Raw genomic sequence first — 22,954 nt, forward strand, 5'->3', positions numbered from 1 at the left:
AAATACCTGAATCTAGTTATAATTCTAATTGAATATTTTTAGCTATACCCGCTAATAGGTAAATTAATTGATCAAAATTTTGTTATATCGAGTGGGGTGCTCTTTTAAAATCAATCCCCATTAATTTGTAACATGGGGTACTCTTACAAGCAACCTCATTTCATTTGTAACATGGAGGCTCGTTCTTTCATATGTAACACTGAGACTCTAACCCAAGACTGCAGGTTCGGAAGCCATGTTCATAACCATTAAACCACCGCACCGCCAAATTAATTGATATAACTACTCTTAATAAAAACTTAATAAAAAATATTGTGTTTATTTTTCTAGTTTTATAATTTAGTTGTCAACATTGATCCTTCAATATAACTTATTAGACAATGTTTATTGCAACGCTTATAGCAACTGTGTCTGTCTTTCAGTCTGGTAAAAAGTTTGTACACCTTATTTTTCCGACATTTATCTCGGACCAAGAATAAAATGTGCTTTTAAAAAGGAATTATAGTAAAATCCAACCAGATATACTTTCTTCCTTCCCCCCCCCCCCCACCTTTTTATTTTCCCAACTGGCCTATATAAGTGGTAGGACATAGACATATATATATATAGACTGGACGATAAAGTAAAAATTATTATGGGAAACATTTGGGAAAAGATAAGTTTGTATGAGGTATACAGCAGTTATGAGCAGTGTAAAATTAAAAGTATTTATAGTTTTGTTTTTTTTTCAGCCATAACTTATATACCCCAAGAATTCTAGATTTTATATATGCCATGTTGTTTTTTTTTTCTATTAAATTTACATAATTAAAATAATATTAAATAGTTTTAAATACTAGATTTAGATTTAGATCTAGTCAATATAAATACTATAGTAAAAAAATACTTCTTACTACTAGTAATATACTACTATACTATACTATAAACTATAATTGTAATCTGTATAGTCTAGTCTATAGTTAGTATATAAATAGTCTAGGACTAGATTGTCACTAGATCTATAATCTATATTCTATACTTATACTAGATCTAGTCTATAGTCTGCATGCATAGATGTTAGACTGACTAGTTTAATAGTTAGTAGTAAAACGTATGAACAGTATTAGACCTAGTTATTACAAATATTAGTCATATTTATTAGATTTAGATCTATCAATATTAAATTAGTGACAGTCACAGTCACAGTGATACTGAATTATTCTGAATTACTGAAACTGAACGTTACTGTGTATAATATTAATTTTTTTTCAACCTTTAGAATTTATCCTTGGCCTATCATACTACGAACATTAGAGCACGTTCTGCTAATTTTCTTTGACTTTTTTGACTAAAAACTAATTCTAACATTTTGAATAGATAAGACGACGCTATACATAAATAACGAAGCCATGTTAACAAACATAGATCCCTATCACAAACCTATATATATATGTATTTGTCTATGTCTATGATTATGACACAAAGGCAAAATATTGGGAATATGGCAGTTTTGTACTTTTCAAAACTAAAGATCATAATTATATATTGGCTGAAATACTAGTCCTAAAATTTAAAGCTCAATTGCCGCCATTTTTTTTCACATAGATATAGTACATAAAACATATTTGACTTCCCCCAAATAAAAATAACTTCCTACTTCCAGTCTATATTTATTTATGTCTATGTGGTAGGATCATCATAGCGTATTGAGAAAGCTAAAAGCATGAAATAGCTCTAAATAAAAATAATTTGTAAAAGTATTTATAACCACATTGTAAGTCTAGATCTGTTACACATTTAACTACATGACTAATACAAATTAACTAAAATAATAAAATGGAATGTAATTTTTAGCGGCCCCCGTAAGGGGAAAAAGCCGCTATTAGGTTTGTGCAAAATGTCCGTCTGTCCGTCTGTCCGTCTGTCACACTCAGATCTCGAAAACTAGAAGAGATATGAAAAATATTATTTCATCATTAAATCCGGCTTGAAAAGTTTAGGTGCAACGGCTACTTTTGGTTTTCTAAAAGCAAACCGTTTAATTTATAAAATTAATTATGCAAGCGATTTTTTCATAAAAATACACCAATTCTAAAACAATTACGTAAATGTAAGGGAGGCAATGTTACAATATGCTAACAAAGATGGACAATTTTTGTGTATTTTCAGTATCACTAAGTCAAATATATTTTTAAAATGTTCAGGAAATGTTTACAACAAATACAAATAATAGTTAAAGACGTTTTTTCTGGTCAACTAGCTGCTAAAATTAAAAGAAAACATTTCTGTTTGTTTATAAAGGCTAATAATGCACTTTGTATGTAAATATCACGCACATTTTTTTAAATGGACTTTTTATGCAGCGATTTTCGTGCAGTAGCGTAACGTCGCAACATGATCAGGTGCTAAACCAATTCCTTAAACTTTTTTTAAAAATCAGATTTTATTTATTTTTTGTTTAGTGCCCCCATCCGAATAAAAGAAACTTATTTTTGTGCGTTTTGTCTGTTGGTCGGTCTGTCCGTCACGATTAGATTTAAAAAACTAGAACTCTAAAAGCTATTGAAAATCTGATTTACCCTTTAATGTTCCTCCCATAACATCTCAATAGTTTTAAGTATCTAAAATTGATTGTTCCGGATTTTTTTGTGCAAAACTAATCAACGCCAACAAATGTTTGTTTGCTCTTCTAACTTATATTACATTCAATTTCCATGCTTAAACGTTGCAAAAACACATTATCAATAATATGTTGTTCCGTTTTTTATGTAAATAGCATATTAATGCTAAATCATAATCTCTATACTGACTTATATTTCATTAAGTGTAAAAATGTTCCGGATATTGTTTTATAAAACATGAATTATGCCTAATGATTGTTTGAAATCGCATAAGGCTTTTAAAAAAAGTAATTTACTAGAATTGATTACTGAAAATTACTTTTTAGACATTTAATTTTCTTGTAAAACATAACATAGAAGTTTTGTAATCGATAAAGAAAGTTCCGGATTTTGTTTCTTACAAATCGTCGCCAGAAATTTCCGAATTTATTTAAAAATCTACTAACGCCAAATAATTGTTTGAACTCCCTCTTCTAATTAATAAACAAATAATCTTCTCATTTACGAAATAATGTTTTTACGGATTTTTATGAAAAATATTTTAACTCACTACTCTCTTACAGTACATTTAACTTTCTACCTAAAACATTAAAAAATCTAATTATCGTTAATATTATGTTCCAATTTTTAAGGAAAACAGAATCCAAACACCAAAGTAAGGTATGAAAATCTCTCCACGTGGCTGTAGTACATCTAATTTTTATACGATACCATCCAAAAAAATTTAATTAACGGTATTACATTTATCTGAAATTCTCTTTTTCTTTTACTATTTATACAAACATCCGGAACAATCTATTATATAAACTTTTCAATTGTGTTCATACCTAAAAATTATTGCGATGTTTTGAAACGTAAAATAAAGGTTAATCAATTTTTAATAACTTTTAGTTGTTTTTTTTATATCAAGATAACGGACAGACCGACTGACAGACAAAACGCAAAAACAATGTGGCTTTGATCTTTTTTAAATAATATCTATTAGAACTCAGTGCACCAATGTCTATGAACCCTCGTTAAATATCTCGTGTAAATAAAGACATTTTTTTTTATGGTACCGGTACTAGCCTATTGTGAGGTAATGGAATTTTTTTCTTTGACGTCATATGAATGGACTATTTAAATGTAATGTTAAAAGAACGCTCTCGGTGCACCAATGTCTATTAACCCTCGAAAAAATTGCTTGTATTAATGAAAACATATTTTAGTCTAACTAAGCCGTGTGACGTAGTGTTTTTTTTTCCTTTGACGTCACATGGAATGAATTCTTTAAATGAAATGCTAAAAGAACGCACTCGGTGCACCAATGTCTATGAACACTCGAGAAATGGCTCGTGTTGATAAAGGTGATTTTTAGTCTAGCTAGGCCTTGTGACGTAGTGTTTTTCTTTTTTTCATTTGACGTCATATGGAATGAATTCTTTAAATGAAATGCTAAAAGAACGCACTCGGTGCACCAATGTCTATGAACACTCGATAAAAGGCTCGTAATGATGAAGGCAATTTTTATTCTAGCTAGGCCGTGTGACGTAGTGTTTTTTTTCCTTTGACGTCATATGGAATGAATTCTTTAAATGAAATGCTTAAAGAACGCACTCGGTGCACCAAAGTTTATGAACACTCGATAAATGGCTCTTATAGATGAAGGCGATTTTTTGTCTAGCTAGGCCGTGTGACGTAGTGTTTTTTTTTTCCCTCTGACGTTATATGGAATTAATTCTTCAAATGAAATGAAAAAAGAACTCGGTATAGTAATGTTTATTAAGCCTCGTTATGTGACTCGCGTTTAAAAAAGGAATGATATCTTGATTTAGATCTAATCTAGATTTTTTAAACTAGATCTAGATTTTTATTACAGTATATCTAGATCTGGATTTATATTCTAATTAAAATTATTTTAGAGTCTAGATCTAGAATTTCTAGATCTAGTTTAGACTAAAATAGACTAGATTAAGATGTAGAATTTCAATTTCTAAACTTAAAGTGTAAAAAAAAGTGTAGATTTTCATTTCCAAACGTTTTGATCAATATTGTAATGTTTTAATATACTAAAACTAATCTACTATTTTTTTATTAAATTTAAATTTACGACAAATGAATCTTTGAAACATTATTACTTTTGACCATCGGATGTCTGCCTGGTCGTGCGGTTTGCGCGCTGGACTGTCGTTCAGATTTATGGATGGCCCAGGGTTCAAACCCTGCCCGCTCCCATCCCCCGTCGTCCTGCGGGAGGTTTGGACTAGGAAGTAATTATCTTCAACTCTGAAGGAACATCCGAAACGTGTAAAACATTTTACATCAAAATTAAATCACCTCTTGAATATTATTTGCGAATATGCAGATCCGACAGGGATCCGACTTCGACGGGGGCCGCCTCTGAGTTTGTGTAACACAAACTCTCTTTGTAATCTTGTTTAAAAATATTTTTTTATTTTCTTGTTAAACACATTTTTGAAATGTTATTTGTTACAATTATTTTTTTTTTCAACAAAAAGTAATAAAGTAGTTTAAATATGACCAAAAAGGATTTTAAAGACTTTTATCTATGTCAGGTCAGACTGGAATTGTTCTCCAACTGAATATGTCACATAGAATCTAGTACTATTGTACTTTTACTTAAAAGTGTCCAGTTGACCTAGTACTATTGTTTTCTAACGAAAAGTGACCACGGGACCTATTACATTTGTTCTTCAACTGACAATGTCTATGTGACCTATTGATATTGATCTCTAACTGAAAATGTCTATGTGACCTAATGCTATTGATCTCTAACTGAAAATGTCAACGGGATATAATAGTATTGTCCATGAACTGAAAAAGTGTGCGGGAGTTAGCACTAATGTTCTCCCACTATAAGGACAGAGGAGTTGTGCCTTTTTTTGTTTTCTCGGCTGTAACTGTAACTTGTTAGAGTTCAAACTATTATTCGTAAAATATCACATAAAACCAAAATAGTTTTGCGTTTCGGGGGGAGGTTGCAGAAGAGTGGGGAGCTAAAAAGTTTGAGAACCGCTGATTTAAAGCCTTGTACCTAAATGGTCATCGCCAAATCTGCCATCATCAAAACAGCGCCCCTAAAGTGTTGTGTATCGTTCGAGGTATGGCTAGTTAGCATTTTGCATTTGTTGTTATTGTACGATATGGGTATTCAGGATGTGTGTTAGTTGTTAAGGTTACGTATTGGTAATCAGGTTTGATATTGGTTATTTGAATTAGATATGGGTTGTTAATGTCGTTTGGATTTGGTATGGGTAGTTAGTGTTTGTATTGCTAGTTAGTGATGGGTACGGGTGGTTGTGGTTAGTTAATTATGATTATTATTGTTACACAGGAGTTGACATTAGAAGTCGATAAAAAGTTTGTATTTACCTCTAATGGGCCTAGACATATTGTTACAGGTGCCACAGCAGAGGTCATAGTGTTTACTTTGGTAACAGTTGCCTACAAATGTACTGATCAATGATTTGCAGTGATCTTCTTGTACGTCTCCGAATACGCAAGTCTCTTGAATTTTAGGAAAACAAACAACAAACTATTATTAGATTTAGTTTTGTAAGTCATTTGTATACATCGTAAAATATGTATAGACCTATTCCATTCAAAATTATGTGATATAGGAGTATTATTACGATTCACATATTTTTTGGTAATGGAACATATATCAATCAATAAATAAATAAATAAATAAATATGGTTTGTGTGTGTGTGTAGTTAAGTAAATCGTAATAGAAATGTAGGATGACAAATAGAATTTTACTAGGTTTTATGTTAGAAGTTTTGTATTATTGTTTTACAAAGTCACGTTACATTTAATTTTTAAAAATATGATATTTTTAATTTATAACTTAAATAATTAATACTTTTTTTTCGAAATTTTTACAAATGTTAATTTTTTTTGTACTTATGCAATAATAAAATATAGAAAATAATAGACCTTATGATATAGCAAATGATTTAGATATAAACATCCTTAGTATTTCTATAAATCAAATAAGAAAATAAAACTAAAATGTTATTTAAACTTGGTTAGGCCAATAATAAAATATGCATCCTCCGTTTGGGATCCCTAAACTCAAGAAAACATTAAGAAACTGGAACAGACACAAAATAGAGCAGTGAGATTCAAAACAAACGAATAATCACATTTCACTAGAGTAACACCTTTAGTAAAATCACTAAATTTAGAAAGCCTTCAGGACAGAAGACTCAAAAAGTAAAGTAGCAATTATAAAACACTGAACCATAATCTTCAAACACAAAAACAAAATTTAATAAAATACTCTGTGAGACACAAAAATAAAGGCACATTCCTCGTCCCATATGCTAAGACAATTTTTTTCAAATTCTCCTTCTTCCCTAGTGCTATTAGAGAATGGAATGGGTTGCCTGAGCTAGCCAGGAAAACCAGTGACTTGGCAGAATTTAAGTCATTTGTTAATATGCATGACTAATTGCATGACGCGTAGGACGTAATCATCTTCTTTTTTGAAGTAACGTCTGTATTATATAAGATAAGAAGAAGATTCAGCGTACTATTTTTTATTTGACGAAGGTTGCGTTCGGTTCGATTGCAGTATGAAGGATACAAAAAATGGACTATCATAATCTGAGGGCTTATTGAATGGTTTAAGTGTACTGGGCTGTATATTTATTTATATACCAAATATTAAAATTGTATTATACCACGGGCATCAACTAAACTATTTAAATTTAAATAATAAATTATACATACACACTTTTTAGCTCGTAAATAAATGTATATGTTTTGTATTGTATTTTGTTTTTCTGTGTATGGTAATTTCTGTATCACGGACTTTAATATTATTAGAACGACCCACTTTTTATCGCCCCCTCCCCCGAAACAAACACATGCTTTGGAACCTTCCCCCCCACCCCCAGCCAGCCCGTAAAAAAATATATGCGTACAAAGTTGGACTTTTCTTTAGCTTCATATCAATATCAAAATATTTAATACTCTATGCATTATTTCTATTCATCATCATCAAACTCCATTTGAATGGAGGGCTTGAGAGGCTTAAATACTCTCTTGCAAAGCCCTGGACAGAAACCCTGCTGTCTTGCGTAGTGCGTACATGTCACCACACAGGTCGAGAATATTTGGTTTCCCAGACTTGTCAAGGCGGAGATCAAGAAGCCTGGGGCAGTCGAACAGAATATGAGGCACAGTTTCCTCTTCTTTTTTTTTCAATTTTGGCAATTTCACTGCACTTTATTAATGGAGCTTATGGACTGCTAGAAATGTGTAGCCTCTCTTGGCTACGCTCTTAAAATCAGGTTAGTTTCAGATTTTATTTCAAAAAGGAAAGCTTTATTGTTAAAATCATATGTTGGGGGTATTTAAACTAAAAAATCTCTGGAGATTTTTTCTAAACAAATTCGAAACTCCCTTAGCTACTCCCATAGATTTCTATGACCGTAGTTTGATTTATAATAATATTGATGACAGTGGTTTTCTATTTTGAAACTATCTGAAGGGGGATTTCAAACTCAAAACCATTTGGAGGGGTTTTAAACTTAAAGCCCGCTGGAGAAGGGGGGTTTAAACTCAAACACACACCCCTTAACTACGATCATAGAAATTTGAGTGTATTATTTGGATTTTTTTTATTGAAGAGTTATTTTTTAGCTTCAAACCCCGTGAGACGGGTTTAAACTCAAACCCCCCTAAGGTTACGCTCATAGAATTTTGAGTGTGTAATTTCCTTTTTTTTTATTAAAGAGGTATTTTTTAGTTTCAAACCCCGCTGGAGGGTGTTTTAAAGTCACATCATCTGAATGTATTTTAAATTGAAAGCCCTCTGGATGAGGGGTTATAAACTCAAAACCCCTTTTGGCTACGCTCATAACATTTTTGTGTGTAATTTGTTTTTTTTTTATATTGAAGTGGTATTTTTTAGTTTCAAACCCCGCTGGAGGAGGAGGTTTAAACTCAAAACTCCTTTAAGGCTACGGTCATAAAAATTTGAGTGTAATTTACATTTTTTTTATAATGAAGAAGTTTTTTTTCGTTTCAAACCCCGCTCATAGAATCTGGTGACTGATGTATGCTTTAGTCTTATATTAAAGAGGGGATTTTATCGGGAAAAAAATTCAGAGGAGGTTTTAAAATTAAAATCTTACAAGAGTTGTGCTCTTGGAATTTGGGGATTGTCGTCATTTTTTTGTTTTTTGTTTTATAGAACCTCAAATCTCCCCAGTTGGTTATGCTGGGGCAAGTGATATTTTAATATTAAAATCTCATCAAAATAAACAAAATCAAAGCAAACAAGATTACAAAGACAGTTTGTGTGGAAACGCAAACTCAAAAACGGCCCCCGAAGTGGTCCACACAGGCAGGCTTCAATATTTTCAGAAAGAACATCCAAATGAAATTATATCAAGGACAAATGAGAGATAAGAATTGAGAAAAAAGGTTGACAGATTTTTTGTAGTGCCCCAACGGTACAGCAGATCAAAGGATAGGTGCAAAGGAATACAAAGTTAGATGTGAACCTGGCCAAACAAGTTTCCCTTTCAGACCTTGTGGTCTATAGGGCAGATGATGTAAAGTTCATCTGTTTTTGTGGCCTATGGTTAACGAGGGTTTCATGTAGCCAGCACAACGACCAACTGCCTTTACTTTTCCCCAACTAATACCAGGTACCAATTGGAGCTGGGTGGACTCAGATGCGCCTAAGGATTCCGAATTTTAAAATCCAGTTTTCACCAGGATTCGAACCCGGGGCCCTTGGTTTGAAAGCCATTTATTTAAACGCTCAACTATCGCGCCTCTCCTGACCTAACTGAAGTCTTATAATTGATGTAATTGTTTTGAAAAGGCTCATTCTCTTAATCAAATGCTCAATAGAAAATGGCATCCTTTTACTAAATTTAAAAAATTACGAAAATAAAGTTTACAAGACTACTATTCGTTTTGATTTAGGTCTAACTTATAATGCATACTAATTAGCTTTTTCTCTTGAAAAAACTGGTTGCATAACTGATTTTAAAAATTAGATTTTTCGCTTTCAGAAAAAAAAAAGTAGCCGTTGCATCAGAACATTGAATGGTCTAAAATATTGTGATGTCGGATTTTCAATATCATTTCTAGTTTACGAGATCTAAACGGGACAGACGGACAGACAAACAAACATTTCGCACAAAACTATTAGCGTCTTTTTCCCTTTCAGGGGCCGCTAAAAATTAGTTACTAAATTTCGACCCTTTCCCCTGGCTACGCTCATGTCTAGTAGGATCAGTTTTGTAGTTTAATAAGACTGTGTGTATGTGCAAAGACAAAATTTCTCACCCCACCCCTAATTAATCTTGACATCGACAATGTGCCTAATTTCTCCTAGCCCTTTGGTGAACGAATCAAAACAATTCAAAAGTCGGTATTTAGGTTTAGGAAATAGAAAAGATAAGAATTTAAACTACACACCATCAACATCTGGAGCATATGGGTCGGAGACACATCTTCCATACATACAGATCTGAAATATACATAAGTAATTTAAAAAGTCAAATAACATTATAATGTATAACGTAGTATAGACGTGGGACGAAGTTGTTGTTTTTTTTAAAGTTTTATATATAATGTAATACACTTAACTATAAATAACATGAATTTGTCCGCCCATGGGTCCACATAGCAAGTAGAAGCTTGTGTTTGAGTATTGAATATCTGAATTTATATTCTATTACTACTATCTTAAAAAATGTTTATAAAACGGTTATCATAATTCGGATGTTCTATCAGAATTGAAGATAATCTACATACTAGTCAAAACCTGTCGCAGGACGATGGAGGATGGAAGCGGATAATATCTGTGTTTGTTTTTCATGTTTCGGATGTTCCTTTAGAGTTTAAGATAATTTATTTCCTAGATAAAATCTACCGCTGAACGACGAGGGATGGGAGCGGGCAGGGTTTATACCCTGGACCATCAATAAGTCCGAATGACAGCATAGCGCGCATATCGCATGACCAGGCAGCTATTAAGGATAAGCTATGGACCAGTGACAATCAAGATAACCCAACAACAATACCGCACGTCTAGGCTAATAATCTAGAATGAAGATGTGATTTAAATAGACAAGTATTATAGATCTAAAACTAAAAGACCAACGAATTATCTCGGTAAATATGAGGTATATTAATCTAGATCTAAACTTAATTTTTATACTTCAGTTTTACTTATTGAGCTAAATTTTCTTTAATATTTAAATCACTTGATTACTGCAGTCGGTAGAGCATCAGACTTTAAATCGAGGGTCAGAGGTTCCAGTTGCCTACGAAAACTTTATATATCTATACTATAATATTACTATATTACATTGGTGTTAAATTTTAATAACTGAAGAGAGGTAACTCAACGAGACAAAAACGTTTATTTACACGGAGACATGAAAAACACAAAGGGCATTTGCCTTGAGCACAGCATCTCCATATAGACTCTTTCCTACTGCGGAAATCGTTTATCTCTCATGCCAACATCCGACTTGCTTAGTCACAGATTGTGCGCACCTTTTGTCTGCACTTTCTTGGATGGCGGTGCAAATGGCAAAGTCATAACATTGCCCCCGTCTTAGCACTTTTCGTCCCGAAAAGAAACACTGCAGCTAAGGTTTGACAGTTCAGGTGGAGGTCGATCAGTGAGAGCCACAGGCGGCAGGGAGCGTGTTCCCCACAAAGCCATCCGCATTGTTTTCTTCCAGTGCCCCTTTTATCTTTCTCCAGTTGACCAGGCTGTTGTTGCAACGATGACGTGGCCGTTTGACACACAAAGAGATAGTGTCAAGCACTGTTTTCTTCAGCACAGCCGTTGATCGGACACGCTGTCTCAGCAGACCTTCCTGACAGACGCCTCTCAAGGGAGCTGCAGGTTCACATGCAGCCACGTTGCAAACAAAGTCCAATGCACCGCAGTCATCCTCAGACAACAGTCTTACGTCCAGAAGATAGGTCTCTTCAGGTTCAAGTGGAAAATGTCTTCCTCTTGACAGCTTAGATTTAGAGTGGTTTGATTGACATTCATCTATGCCAATGTCGATGATAATGGTAGAAGTTCATATGCCCTGTTGGTGGTTTTCTTGGCATCTAAATCCTAAATGTGTTGCGCCGCACGTAAGTTCATGCTTAACTTCTGGATGCAGTTGTCAAGCTTCGAATTTCTCTCGTGAGCACCGACAGATAGGCAGAGGTCTTTAAGGTCCATAGCAACAGTCTTGAACGCAGACACAACGTTGTCTTGCTCCGTCCGGCTCATTGAGGTACTGGTGACAGATATAACAGAAACAAACGCTTCAGGCACGTAACAGTCTTCGGTTTCTTCATTTGCTTCTTTCCGTTCGATTCGGTACATCTCGTTGAGATCATCACAGCAATTGTTGTCACGTTTCTCGTCTTGAAAGTCACAACCACAAGACTTGCCCACAACACAGACACAGACGGCGCTCACATCCCCAGCGTCTGTCACCACTGTTTGTGCAACCACAGTCTTGACCACGCAACTTCTTTACCAACGAGTCTACAGGCAACTGCTCATTTACCAACGAATCTACTCCTTCTTTCACTTGAGACACCATTTTATCTACCTAGTTCCCCATACTATAAATTTGTTCAAACAATGCATTAATACCTTCATTTATCTTGCCAATAAGCTAATAAATCTCCGGTTCAATTTCAAATAGGTAGGTCTCCGGATCTTCGTCTTCATCAATTAGGGCTTGCCGGAGACAAGCTGTAAGCACCTCCTTGCTACCACCAAGCTCCAGGCGTCTGTAACGAAGTTCCTGCCTTAGCTCTTTAACTAAGAGTTAGTCTAGTTGTTTCAAAAATGCCATTGTGCTAGAATCCTACTCCCTCTCGTTGAGTCGTCTATAATCCCACTTCTGACACCAATTGTAATAACTGAAGGAAGGCAACTAAACTTGACAAAGACGTTTATTTACACGTAGACATGACAAACACAAAGGGCATCTGCCTTGAGCACAGCATCTCCATATTGACTCCTTTCTTCGGCGGAAATCGTTTATCTCTCATGTCAACATCCGACTTGTTTAGTCACAGATAGTGCGCACCTTCTTTCTGCACTATCTTGGATGGCGGTGCGCATGGCAAAGACATAACAGTATGTATATTCAGAAAAGAAATCAAAATCGTTTACCAATCTTCATGAAACTTGGCATAAATGTTTCTTGGCTACTAACTGGAACCGTGATGTATGTATAGTAGCCCTAATACAAACTTAAGACCCTAAAAAAAAATTGCCAACTATATGAATGTATTACTATTTCATGGATTTAGGCCATGTTTACACGAGAGAAGATAGAAAGGATCTAGATCTAGTTTTAAGAACCAAACTTTGCACATATTGTTTTTTACTTTGACACATGAAAATTACAAAATATAGTCTATTAAGCTTCAAATTTGTCATTCGAATGCATTTGTACATACACTCGTTCCTTATATCTGAAAATTTAGAAGCCCTGACCTTGGGCACCCGCAGGATTATTTGCAGGGGTGTGCAATTCGCCACTCATGGCTTAAATACGTAGCTGCAATTTTTTTATTCCAAAGAATATTAAAGAAAAGAAATAGGAAATAGTGCTCCAAGCCATTCATACATGTTTACAAACTATTTACTGTAAACTTTGATAAGTTTATCTGTGCGGTCCGTGCATCCCTACAGTTGATCAAACAAAAAAAAATGCAATCTCTGCCAAAACTGTCAATAACTTTACTACAGAATTGCTTCATGTCACGATGGACAAGCAGGCGATGAACGGTTATCTGCAGTGCTGATATTCTTGATAATGTTGCTAGGATGTAGACAAAACAAGTCGAACTGAGCATTATTATTGCATTAAAAGCGAAACGTTAATGAAGAAACTAACGAAAAACGTTATGTCATGTAAAGCAGTGTTCTGTAGTAACTCCAGAAATCCAAACATATGTTTTTTCTCGGTATGTCCTGCCAGCAGTCTCGCCTTCTTCAAGATGCCATCCTTGAAGTGTTTCTCAACATAACCAAGTTGGCATTTATGTCATTAATGTGACTGCTAATTTGCTGTTAGGCGGCCACTTATGCTAAGATGAAAAGACTGTAAAATCACTGAAACTGATTTATGAAAAGATGAATAATTGACAATATAAAGACGAAACACATGAGAAGCAGTCACAGGTTAAGCATATGCAGTTTATCAGGTTTCACTTACAGCCGTTATTTTGAAATAGGCTAAACAGTCAAAGATCTTCTCAAAGCTGTAACTTAACGCGCAAAGGAATTCGTATTTCTTAGTCCATTGTGACTCACACAAAAGAGGTTAATTTAGCATCAACGGTCTCGCTTCAGACTGTTATGGAAGAAATAGATAATCTTCTGAATGACACCAAAAGCATAACGTATATCTGAAATGTCATTCAGGTCAATAATAACAAATTTAAGTCTGTGGGACTCGCAACGGACAATGTCTGCTTTAGAATATTTTTCTAAAATATTTGCATGAACAAAGTTTTAAATACTACACATCATGGGGCAGCCATCGTAGACTTGGCTGAGTAGTTTGTCCATGTGAAAAAATGTACATAATTTATTCGCTGACAATGAAGTTGGACACAGGCAGTGCGTCTCTTTAAACAACAAAGGCAAAACCAATGAAATCTTATCGAGTACAATCGCCATCAACAAATCCAACGCTCAAACACATCTGTCCAGTGCCTGAGATATTTGCATTTTATTAACGAAATACAAAGACAACGCAGTTAATTCATGCTGTTGCTCGTATTTTTTTTATTTCTTGCAGCTGCCAGTGCTCCGCTTATAAAAATCAACGCTTTGACTCGGGTGGTATGGGAAGAACCTTTTTTAAATATTTCTTCTATCACAAACTGGTGGACGTGCTAAACCTGCTATTTTATTTATTGAGCGTCAGCACTGACTGGAAATTCGCAAGACGTAAATACATTTACCAAGATGACTGCACTCTTCAATCTTGTTCAAAGACACTTTCACATATATCAAATCAAAAGACAGCTTGCAAAGATTTTTTACACCAAGGCAAAAAAAAATACTTTTATCATATTGTAGGTCTTTACTAAATATAATAATATCTATTAATTATATGCAAGTAAAAACAAAAAGTTCAGACTAACGTGCTATAGAATATTGAATTGGAAGCGTACATGGTCGGACTTTAACTACAGATTAGCTTGTTACATTTTATTACAACAATAGCTTTTCATTATATAACTTTATTTCATTGGAAGCACTACATAGTAAGTTGATTCCTAGCAGAAGTTACTTGATTTGAATGTGTAAAAAACTGGTTGAAATTTGGATACCAAGACTTCAGAGGGCGCACTTGAATGGTCAGCCATCAATGCCTGATAAGCCTAGGCTAGTCTACTTCAACTGTACTTCAGTCACCAGTGAAAGCAATACTTGTTCAGTTGCTACTTAGATTTTAATTGATCTGATGGTGCCAAAAACTGGCTAGAATTAGGCTACTTAGAATCCAGGGGGCTGCAAGTGCACCCCTTGCACCTCCTTGCGGGCGCCCATGGCCCTGACGTACATTCTTTCATTAGACAAGATATAAATTTTTCACATCTCTCTATTCCTAGGTCTAATTCAACTTTAAGATAATATAAATCCTCTTCGAAAAGATAGTTTCATACTTGAACACGTGAACATACTAATTATAGTCGATTCATTTCATATTTTAATCAAATTAATATTAAAATGTGTTTTTCTAAAGAATCTTTCACACATGCGTTCGCTATAGCTGCAAAGCCGTGTTTACAAACATTTCAATAAATCCATTCATTAGTCGCTTAATCTAACAACCTTTCCCTTACTCCTTCATTAGGGTTAGAGAAGATAGAAAGGTCACGCATGCGTAGAGCGAAGGCTCCACGCATGCGCAGTACGAAATTTAACCAAGCTACTTTATACTTTAACACATGAACATACAAAATAAAGTCCATTCATTTCATATTTTAATCAAATATATGTAGGCTTTCAAGCAAATGTTTTTATTTGAAAAAAATGGATTTAGGTCAAATAGCTATTTTGATAGATCCATTCATAATATTTTTACATTCACGCATTCGTTTTACTTAAAACATTATTATTTCGTTTAATCTTTTCCAAAACTTTCTCATTGACTATATCGACAGTAATACGCAAATTAAGATCCGCGGGCTTCGAATATATATATATATAAGATATGCATACAAAATACTAGAATAGGCTGACTGGACTGTTTATATACGAGCAGTTTTATTAAAAGTGCAAAAAATCAATGTTGGGTGTGCGTCAAAATATTATATGAGAATTTGCAGGTTGTAATTAGAAACAAAAAGGTCCAGATTTAAAACAAATATCATATATCCAATCAAATATTTCGAATAAGAACTTAAAAGAAGAATTAACAAATAGTGTACATAAGATTTGGGCCTATTTATTGCGAGGAGATTCGTGTGTGGTGGGAAAAAGTGATACTCAAATTTACGAGCTGGTCCAATTTAGCTTAATAGTTACTAGAATTAGCTGGAAAAAATATTGTAGAAAGAAGCGTTTCACTTTATATACTTACATTCTTATAGGCTTAATTTATAAAAATGGAATGGCTCTATTATATTGTTGTAAGTAAAAACAAAATTAGAGGGGTCCATGGCTAAATTTTATCATCTAATGAGGTGTGCCCTAATTTGAAAAAAAATATGTACATCTATAAATATTAGGAAAGCTTACTTTTCCATCGCCACAGGACGTCCCGATATATGCTTCCATCAATTTACAGTCACCAGATTTCAAGGGATCTCGACAGTACAGAGAATGACATATGTCCTCAATGTTAGTGTTTTTTTCACCCTCGAAACAAAAAAAAGGTAATATTCTCGTCTTTGGAAATTGGTGTAAATGGCCTAACTATCATTCCATAAGAAGAAAAAAAAGATTTCGCAGTCTGATGCAAAAGTTAGTACACATTATGTAAAACAATATACACAGTGAATTGTTAATATTATGGTGCTACATATAAACGTGCATATGTGTATGGCGTATATATATATATGGCGTATATATATATATATATATATATATATATATATATATATATATATATATATATATATATATGGCCCCTTATTCTCGAAAGACAATGGATGCGCCTAGGTAAGTCATTGGCTTTGGTTTCGTCTTGAGACGGAGCAGAATCTGCTGTGAATAATCAAGCCATTTCTGGAGAGGCAGAGTTTGACACAGTTTCTTCATCTATGTGCATCTGGATTAGGGCTAGTTAACAGGGCAGCTTTTCTCTTCTTTCTCTTGACTGATGCAGCTTCCTTTCTTTTGCACTAAGCGTAGTTCGAACCCGCGCGTACAATCTGTTTCCATGATTTCCGGTCTCCTTACACATATTTTGTTCTGTTTCTGATGTCTGGCTTACAGACATATCTGTAGGTTAATCTTGGGCGGCTCTTGGGTCTCTATCTGCAAGTTCAGCGTATAGTATGTCTTTTGGAAATCTTTCATCTGGCATGTGAGTGACTTGACCGTGCCAGCGTAGTTTTCTCTGTTTAAAAAGTGCATAGATGCTGTGCGTTTTGGCCCGTTTAAGAACGTCATGGTTGAAGACATAATCCTTCCAGGACATGCACATTATGCGTCGCAGGCAGAGTAAGTAGAATATATTTAATTTGGGTTCTTGACGCATGTTAGTTGCCCATCTCTCACTGCCATAAAGAAGTGTGCTCAGAACGCAGACATTGTAGACCAGGATTTTTGTTGCCGTAGTCAATTTTGTATGTTTCAAAACGCGCTTAGATATGTTTTGCCATTGCTTCAGATGCCTTTTTTATTCTTTTTGTCAGCTCAGTGTCTAAATCTAGTTTGCTGGCTATTGTTGTTCCCAAGAAGTTGAATTTGTGCACCACTGTAAGTGTGTGATTTCCAATATTTCTTGTACATCTTGTGCCAGGAGAGGCGCATTGTAAGGCTAAACTCTTGACAAGCAACTGCCAGAGAATTCACAAGTCTCTGCAATCCTTCTTGTGAATGAGTTATGAGTGCCACATCATTAGTGAACATCAGTTCCCTAATCAAGATACGCCGTCACTTTGTTTTGGCTTAAAGGCGTGTCAGGTTAAATAGCTTTCCACCGGATCTGCGTTGAATATATACTCCATCTGCATTAAAAGCACTAGTGAGTACAGGTGAAAAGAAGATGCCAAATAGTATTTCAGCCAGAACGCACCCCTGTTTTACTCCGCTCTTGATGGAGGATGGTCTAGAGGCGGAACTGTCAAACTGTACATTGCCCTACATAATATTTTATAAAAAGCTGACATTAGTTTCCGTAGCTTGTTTAGTCAGCCGATTCTCTCTAATACGTCAAACAGGACGGATCTGCTGACAAGGTCAAACGCCTTAGTCAATGAAAGATATAGAGAGTGACTGCTTTTTTTCTCTGCTTTTCTCCTGTAGCTGTCGCAGGAAAATAATCGTATCTGTGATGGATCTACCGGTCCTAAGACCATACTGTCATTCTGTGTAAACTCGTCAGCATTACTTTAGCATAGGCTTTATCAACTATGCAAAGGAGTAAAATGCCTCTATAACTGTTACATTTGAAGCAGTCACCTTTTTTTTAAATCATTACAATGCTGGAATCCTTTCCTTGTTCCCAGCACAAACTTAACAGTTAGTGAAGTGGCTTGATGAAGGCAAGCTATTCAGTCTGAATGACTTTTTTAGGAATACCATTTCCTCCGGGTGCTTTCTCGTATACATGCATGGCAATAGCTGTGTTCAGTTTCTTTTACAGAGGGTGTTTCGTCAAATTCGCTCAAAACCTAGACAAAGCCAAAGCAATTTGCCAAATGGCATTTTCAATCTTTTCAAGTTCAGCATAGTGCTCTACCCATAACTCCATTTGCAATCCAAGATAACTCATGATTGAACAATCTTTTGACTTAAGCAGGACGCACTTGCTGGTGTGAAGTCCAATAGCTTTTTTCATGCCCTCGAATAGTCCGATGATGTTAGCACAGTCAGCAATAGATTTGATGATATAACCTAGGCCCAGCCAGTATTTGTTATCGTACTGTCTCACTATTCTTTGGGGATCGTTTTGTGTAGATCTATGCCTTGTAAAATGCTTGTGGAGGGCTCTTCTTGTACTTTAGCAAAGGTTCTCTCATGTTTCTAGTGGCAGTTTCCAATTCTGGCAGATTAGCTTCAAAACAGTCTTCATTTTTCTTTGTTTTGTTCCCAAAGACCAGTGATGATGTTTGGTATATAACATCACGTATCAACGTCCAGCTTTTTCTTTACCTCAGTCACTGAGAAGTTTATTAAAGCTTCCTCTAATTTGTTTGTAAATTTGATGCGAAGATCAGGATTGTTTGTGTTTGCAGGATTCAGGCTACGCTCATAAAATTTTAGTGTGTAATTTGTTTTTTTTATATTAAAGAGGTATTTTTTAGTTTTAAACACCTCTGGAGGAGGGGGTTTAAACTTTAAACCCCTTTTGGCTACGCTAAGTGGCTTTCTTTTTCCCTGTGATGTTTGGATCTTAGTAGGCAGCAGACAGGACACTAAAGTGTGACAAGTATCACAGTCCGCACTTTAAAAGCTACATGTCAGCAGTATATTTCCAATGTCCATTTTTCCGTGTCAGTATCATATCCAGCTGGTGCCAGTGCCCAGACCTAGGATGCTTCCATGAGACACAATGCTGTGGTTTTGGTCTGGAGTATGTGTTCGTAATATAGAGCTTATGATATGCGTAGAATTCAAGCAGTCGTATATAAATATATATATTCGTGAGTGACCTCCACCTGTCCAGTTCTAATGCCAAAAGCAACCAGGTGCTCTCTTCTATGTCAGCTAAGGAAAGCTGACCTCTAAGATGGTCTTTGAAGCGTTTCCTTGGGGCTTTTGTGTTACGCCGACCACCTTTTACCTCACCAAAAATGACAGCCTTTGGCATACGTCTGTCTCTCATACGGTATACGTGCCCTGCCCAAAATAACTGTCGGAATATAAGAAGTCCCTCTATACTGTCCAAACCAGCATTCGCAACGACATCGCTGTTCGTAGTGCGGTCAAGCCACCGTATATCCATGATGGAGCGAAATCATCTTTGGTGAAATCGCTCAAGATAGATAGATAGATAGATAGATAGATAGATAGATAGATAGATAGATAGATATTTATTACCTGCATATTTTCCACCTTAACTGTGACTGTAGACAAAGACGTTGACAAAAGTTGTCCATAGTGAGTTTATTTCAGTTTTCTTTTACCGCTTCTGTGACTTTCTACTCTAATAGCGTTTCTCTGAGCCTTAAGTGGGTGTCCTTTGGCCTTCGTGTGAGTTCTTTACTTGTCTCGTTTAGAGGCCATCTGTCGCCAGCTACTTTTCTCTATGCCAGTGAAGGCGACAGTGTGCATGAGTTTTCCTTTTAGCTCTTACAGTTGGGAGAGGCACGTCTGTTAAAAACTCCTCCTTTACGCTCGCTTGCCAAAAAAACAACAACATCACCTTGGTATACGGTCATCTCCCATGTAATACAAGTTTCCGAATTTTAAATAGTGCTTCTATACTGTCCACATCAACCTCTTGATTTTTAAAAAATTCAGCAATAGTTTCACTTACCTTGCAATAGTAGGAAGCATTTCCGTAATTTAGTTGACACTGTTGATTAGGTTTAATTAACTGACCCAATAGTTTATTAGATACATCTGGAATGTCATCTGAAGCTTCGATAGCGTAAGCTAGACAGTTGTATCGATAGCTTAAATTAAATAAAAGTTACTCAACAATATAAACTACGTAAAACTTGAATTAAATTTTGGCTACTATTTCTTTTGTCATTTGAAGCTAATAGAAAAAAAAATATTCATACAAATTTAAATTTGATGTTTTAAAAATGTCACTTTATATTTATAACTACTTGAAAAGCAGCACACAGGAAGTTAAAATTGAAAAAAAAAAGATTGGTCATTGTGAATTTGTGACAAACATGTTCTTTTTGATACGCTGATGTTATTAACTTTTGGTGGAGAGGAGTCAAAAATCTTGCACAAAGATGAAAAATAAAAAGTGAGGGAGGGGCGGGAAGTCGATCGAATGGCTATTTCCATCACCGACCCCCCCCCCCATCACACACACACACAGATACGTAGCATAGAAGATTATTTAATAGGTTTTAGGCGTACATTAATTTAAAGTGAACCATTCTGCGCCCCCTCTCCACATACCCATTGGATGCTGCGAACAGGACATTCGCCCAATTCCCATGCCCAGTCCGTTCTGGTTTACAATATGAAGGCTATTTCTTTAGTTTTGCACTAAAACTGAAACCCAGACCCAGAAAAAACTTTTTTTTTTTTACTTTCTAGACTTTAACCTCACATGTTCGTTTTCAGAAGTACCAAACATAACAGATGCACAGATAAAACAATAGTAATAAGAATAAGGCTTTTTCTTTCTACAAGTGGCCGCTAAAAAATCTTACAATAATGATCAAGTAACCAACCTTCTGCTACCAAACTCAGTCAAAAAGGTTGTAAAGTAATTGACGCTACAGGAAGAGAATTGCCATGGATTATATATTGTTTCAGGAGTTTGCTCCCTGAATACACCAGAACTCATAATGTATCTGTGATATTGAGAGCAGGAGTTGCCATCCCCGTCGTGCTTGGCTGAAAGGCTGTAAAAAATAATGTCATACCATGTTTAAAAAATACATAAGAAATTAGAAAAGCTTATCTAAGGGGAACATCTCCCATTTACATCAAAAGTTGCACAACTCATATCACCTTTGGATATTAACAAAATCATTACCGCTAAAGAATTAATTCATAGGTAATGTCTTAATTAGTTAAAATTTGTTAGTGTGACGAGATGTTTTAATGATTATTGTTGGCTCGTTTATTAAAGTCTAGGAGTAATTGAATTTATTCATCCCGCTCACATATACAAGATATTTTAACATACACACCGCAACTAACAGTATGAACAGACCAGTGTATTAAATGTATAAATTACAATATTACAAAGACAGTTTGTGTGGAAACATAACTCAAAATCGGCCCATAAAGTGGCCCACCCACGCAGGCTTCAATATTTTCAGAAAGAACATCCAAATGAATTTATATCAAACACAAATGAGAGATAAGAATGGAGAAAGAAGGTTGACAGATCTGGTGTAGTGCCCTAACGTGTCATGTATCAGTTTTAGAACCCCTGTAATATTTTGTGACTAGTAGTCACTGAACTATTCCGTGCTAACTGCACGAGATTTTTCTCCTGGTCTGGGACTGACCATAAGGTGGACATGTCAGTAGATATTAGACTCTCAGAGCGAGAGGAGTGCTATGGATATTTTTGACAGCTGAGTTATGTATTAGTATTGAAGTATTGAAGTTATTATAATTGATTTGAATTCGGGAGTTATTTCCTTGGATATGTATAATGTGTGATGGCTGAAGTCACCAATATCTTTTGTGATATATTATTGTGTCAATAAAATTCATGTCTGCTACAAGAGCGTTTATTAATAATTCTGAATGTTTTGTGGTTGGAGAGTTCAGTATCTAGTGCGTGTGAGAAAGTATATAGTTAAAGAACATAATAGTAATACTAGAAGAGGTATCTACAACACTCAGAGACATTCGCGTCATCACGCCTACAACAAAACCTGGCCGCGACAGAAAGAACATCCAAATGAATTTATATCAAAGACAAATGAGAGATAAGAATGGAGAAAGAAGGTTGACTGATCTTGTGTAGTGCCCCAACGGTACAGCATATCAAATGATAGGTGCAAGTGAATGCAAAGTTCTATGTGAAGCTGGCCTAACTAGTTCTCCTTTCAGACCTTGTGGTCTATAGGGCAGACGATATAAAGTTCAAGCGCTTTACCACTCAGCTACCGCGCCTCTTCTGGCCTAACTGAAGACTTATAATTGATATAATTGTTTTAAAAAGGCTCAATCTCTTATTCGAATGCTCAAAAAAAAAAAGAAGACATGTTCGCATTAAAAAAAAGTGCACGAAAATGACGTTTACAAGATTACTATTCGTGTTAATTAGGTCTATTTTATAATTCATACTAATTAGCTTTTTCTCTTTAAAAAACTGCTTGCATAACTGATTTTAAAAATTAGATTTTTCGCTTTCAGAAAAAAAAAGTATCCGTTGCATCAGAACTTAGAATGGTCTAAAATATTGTGATGTCGGATTTTCAATATCTTTTATAGTTCACGAGATCTAAACGGGACGGACGGACAGACGGACAGACATTTCTTACAAAACTAATAGCGTCTTTACCC

General features: G+C 35.1%; 1 protein-coding gene across 3 annotated transcripts in view; it reads right to left on the minus strand.

Annotated features, from left to right (window-relative positions):
* LOC106051760 (uncharacterized) overlaps positions 1–22,954 on the minus strand; it is an 88,461-nt gene that overhangs the window by 31,163 nt on the left and 34,344 nt on the right. For 2 of the 3 annotated variants that reach the window (XM_056031559.1, XM_056031557.1), the window contains exons 10-14: positions 21,157–21,330; positions 20,274–20,412; positions 16,364–16,483; positions 10,045–10,096; positions 5,973–6,107 (exon numbers count right to left, since the gene is read on the minus strand). In XM_056031559.1, the coding sequence (XP_055887534.1) occupies positions 5,973–6,107; positions 10,045–10,096; positions 16,364–16,483; positions 20,274–20,412; positions 21,157–21,330 (620 nt within the window). The remainder of the gene's footprint in view (positions 1–5,972; positions 6,108–10,044; positions 10,097–16,363; positions 16,484–20,273; positions 20,413–21,156; positions 21,331–22,954) is intronic. The other variant, XM_056031558.1, reaches the window with a different exon arrangement.

The sequence above is a fragment of the Biomphalaria glabrata genome, chromosome 6 (assembly GCF_947242115.1).
Source record: "Biomphalaria glabrata chromosome 6, xgBioGlab47.1, whole genome shotgun sequence".
Taxonomy (NCBI): Eukaryota; Metazoa; Mollusca; class Gastropoda; family Planorbidae; genus Biomphalaria; species Biomphalaria glabrata.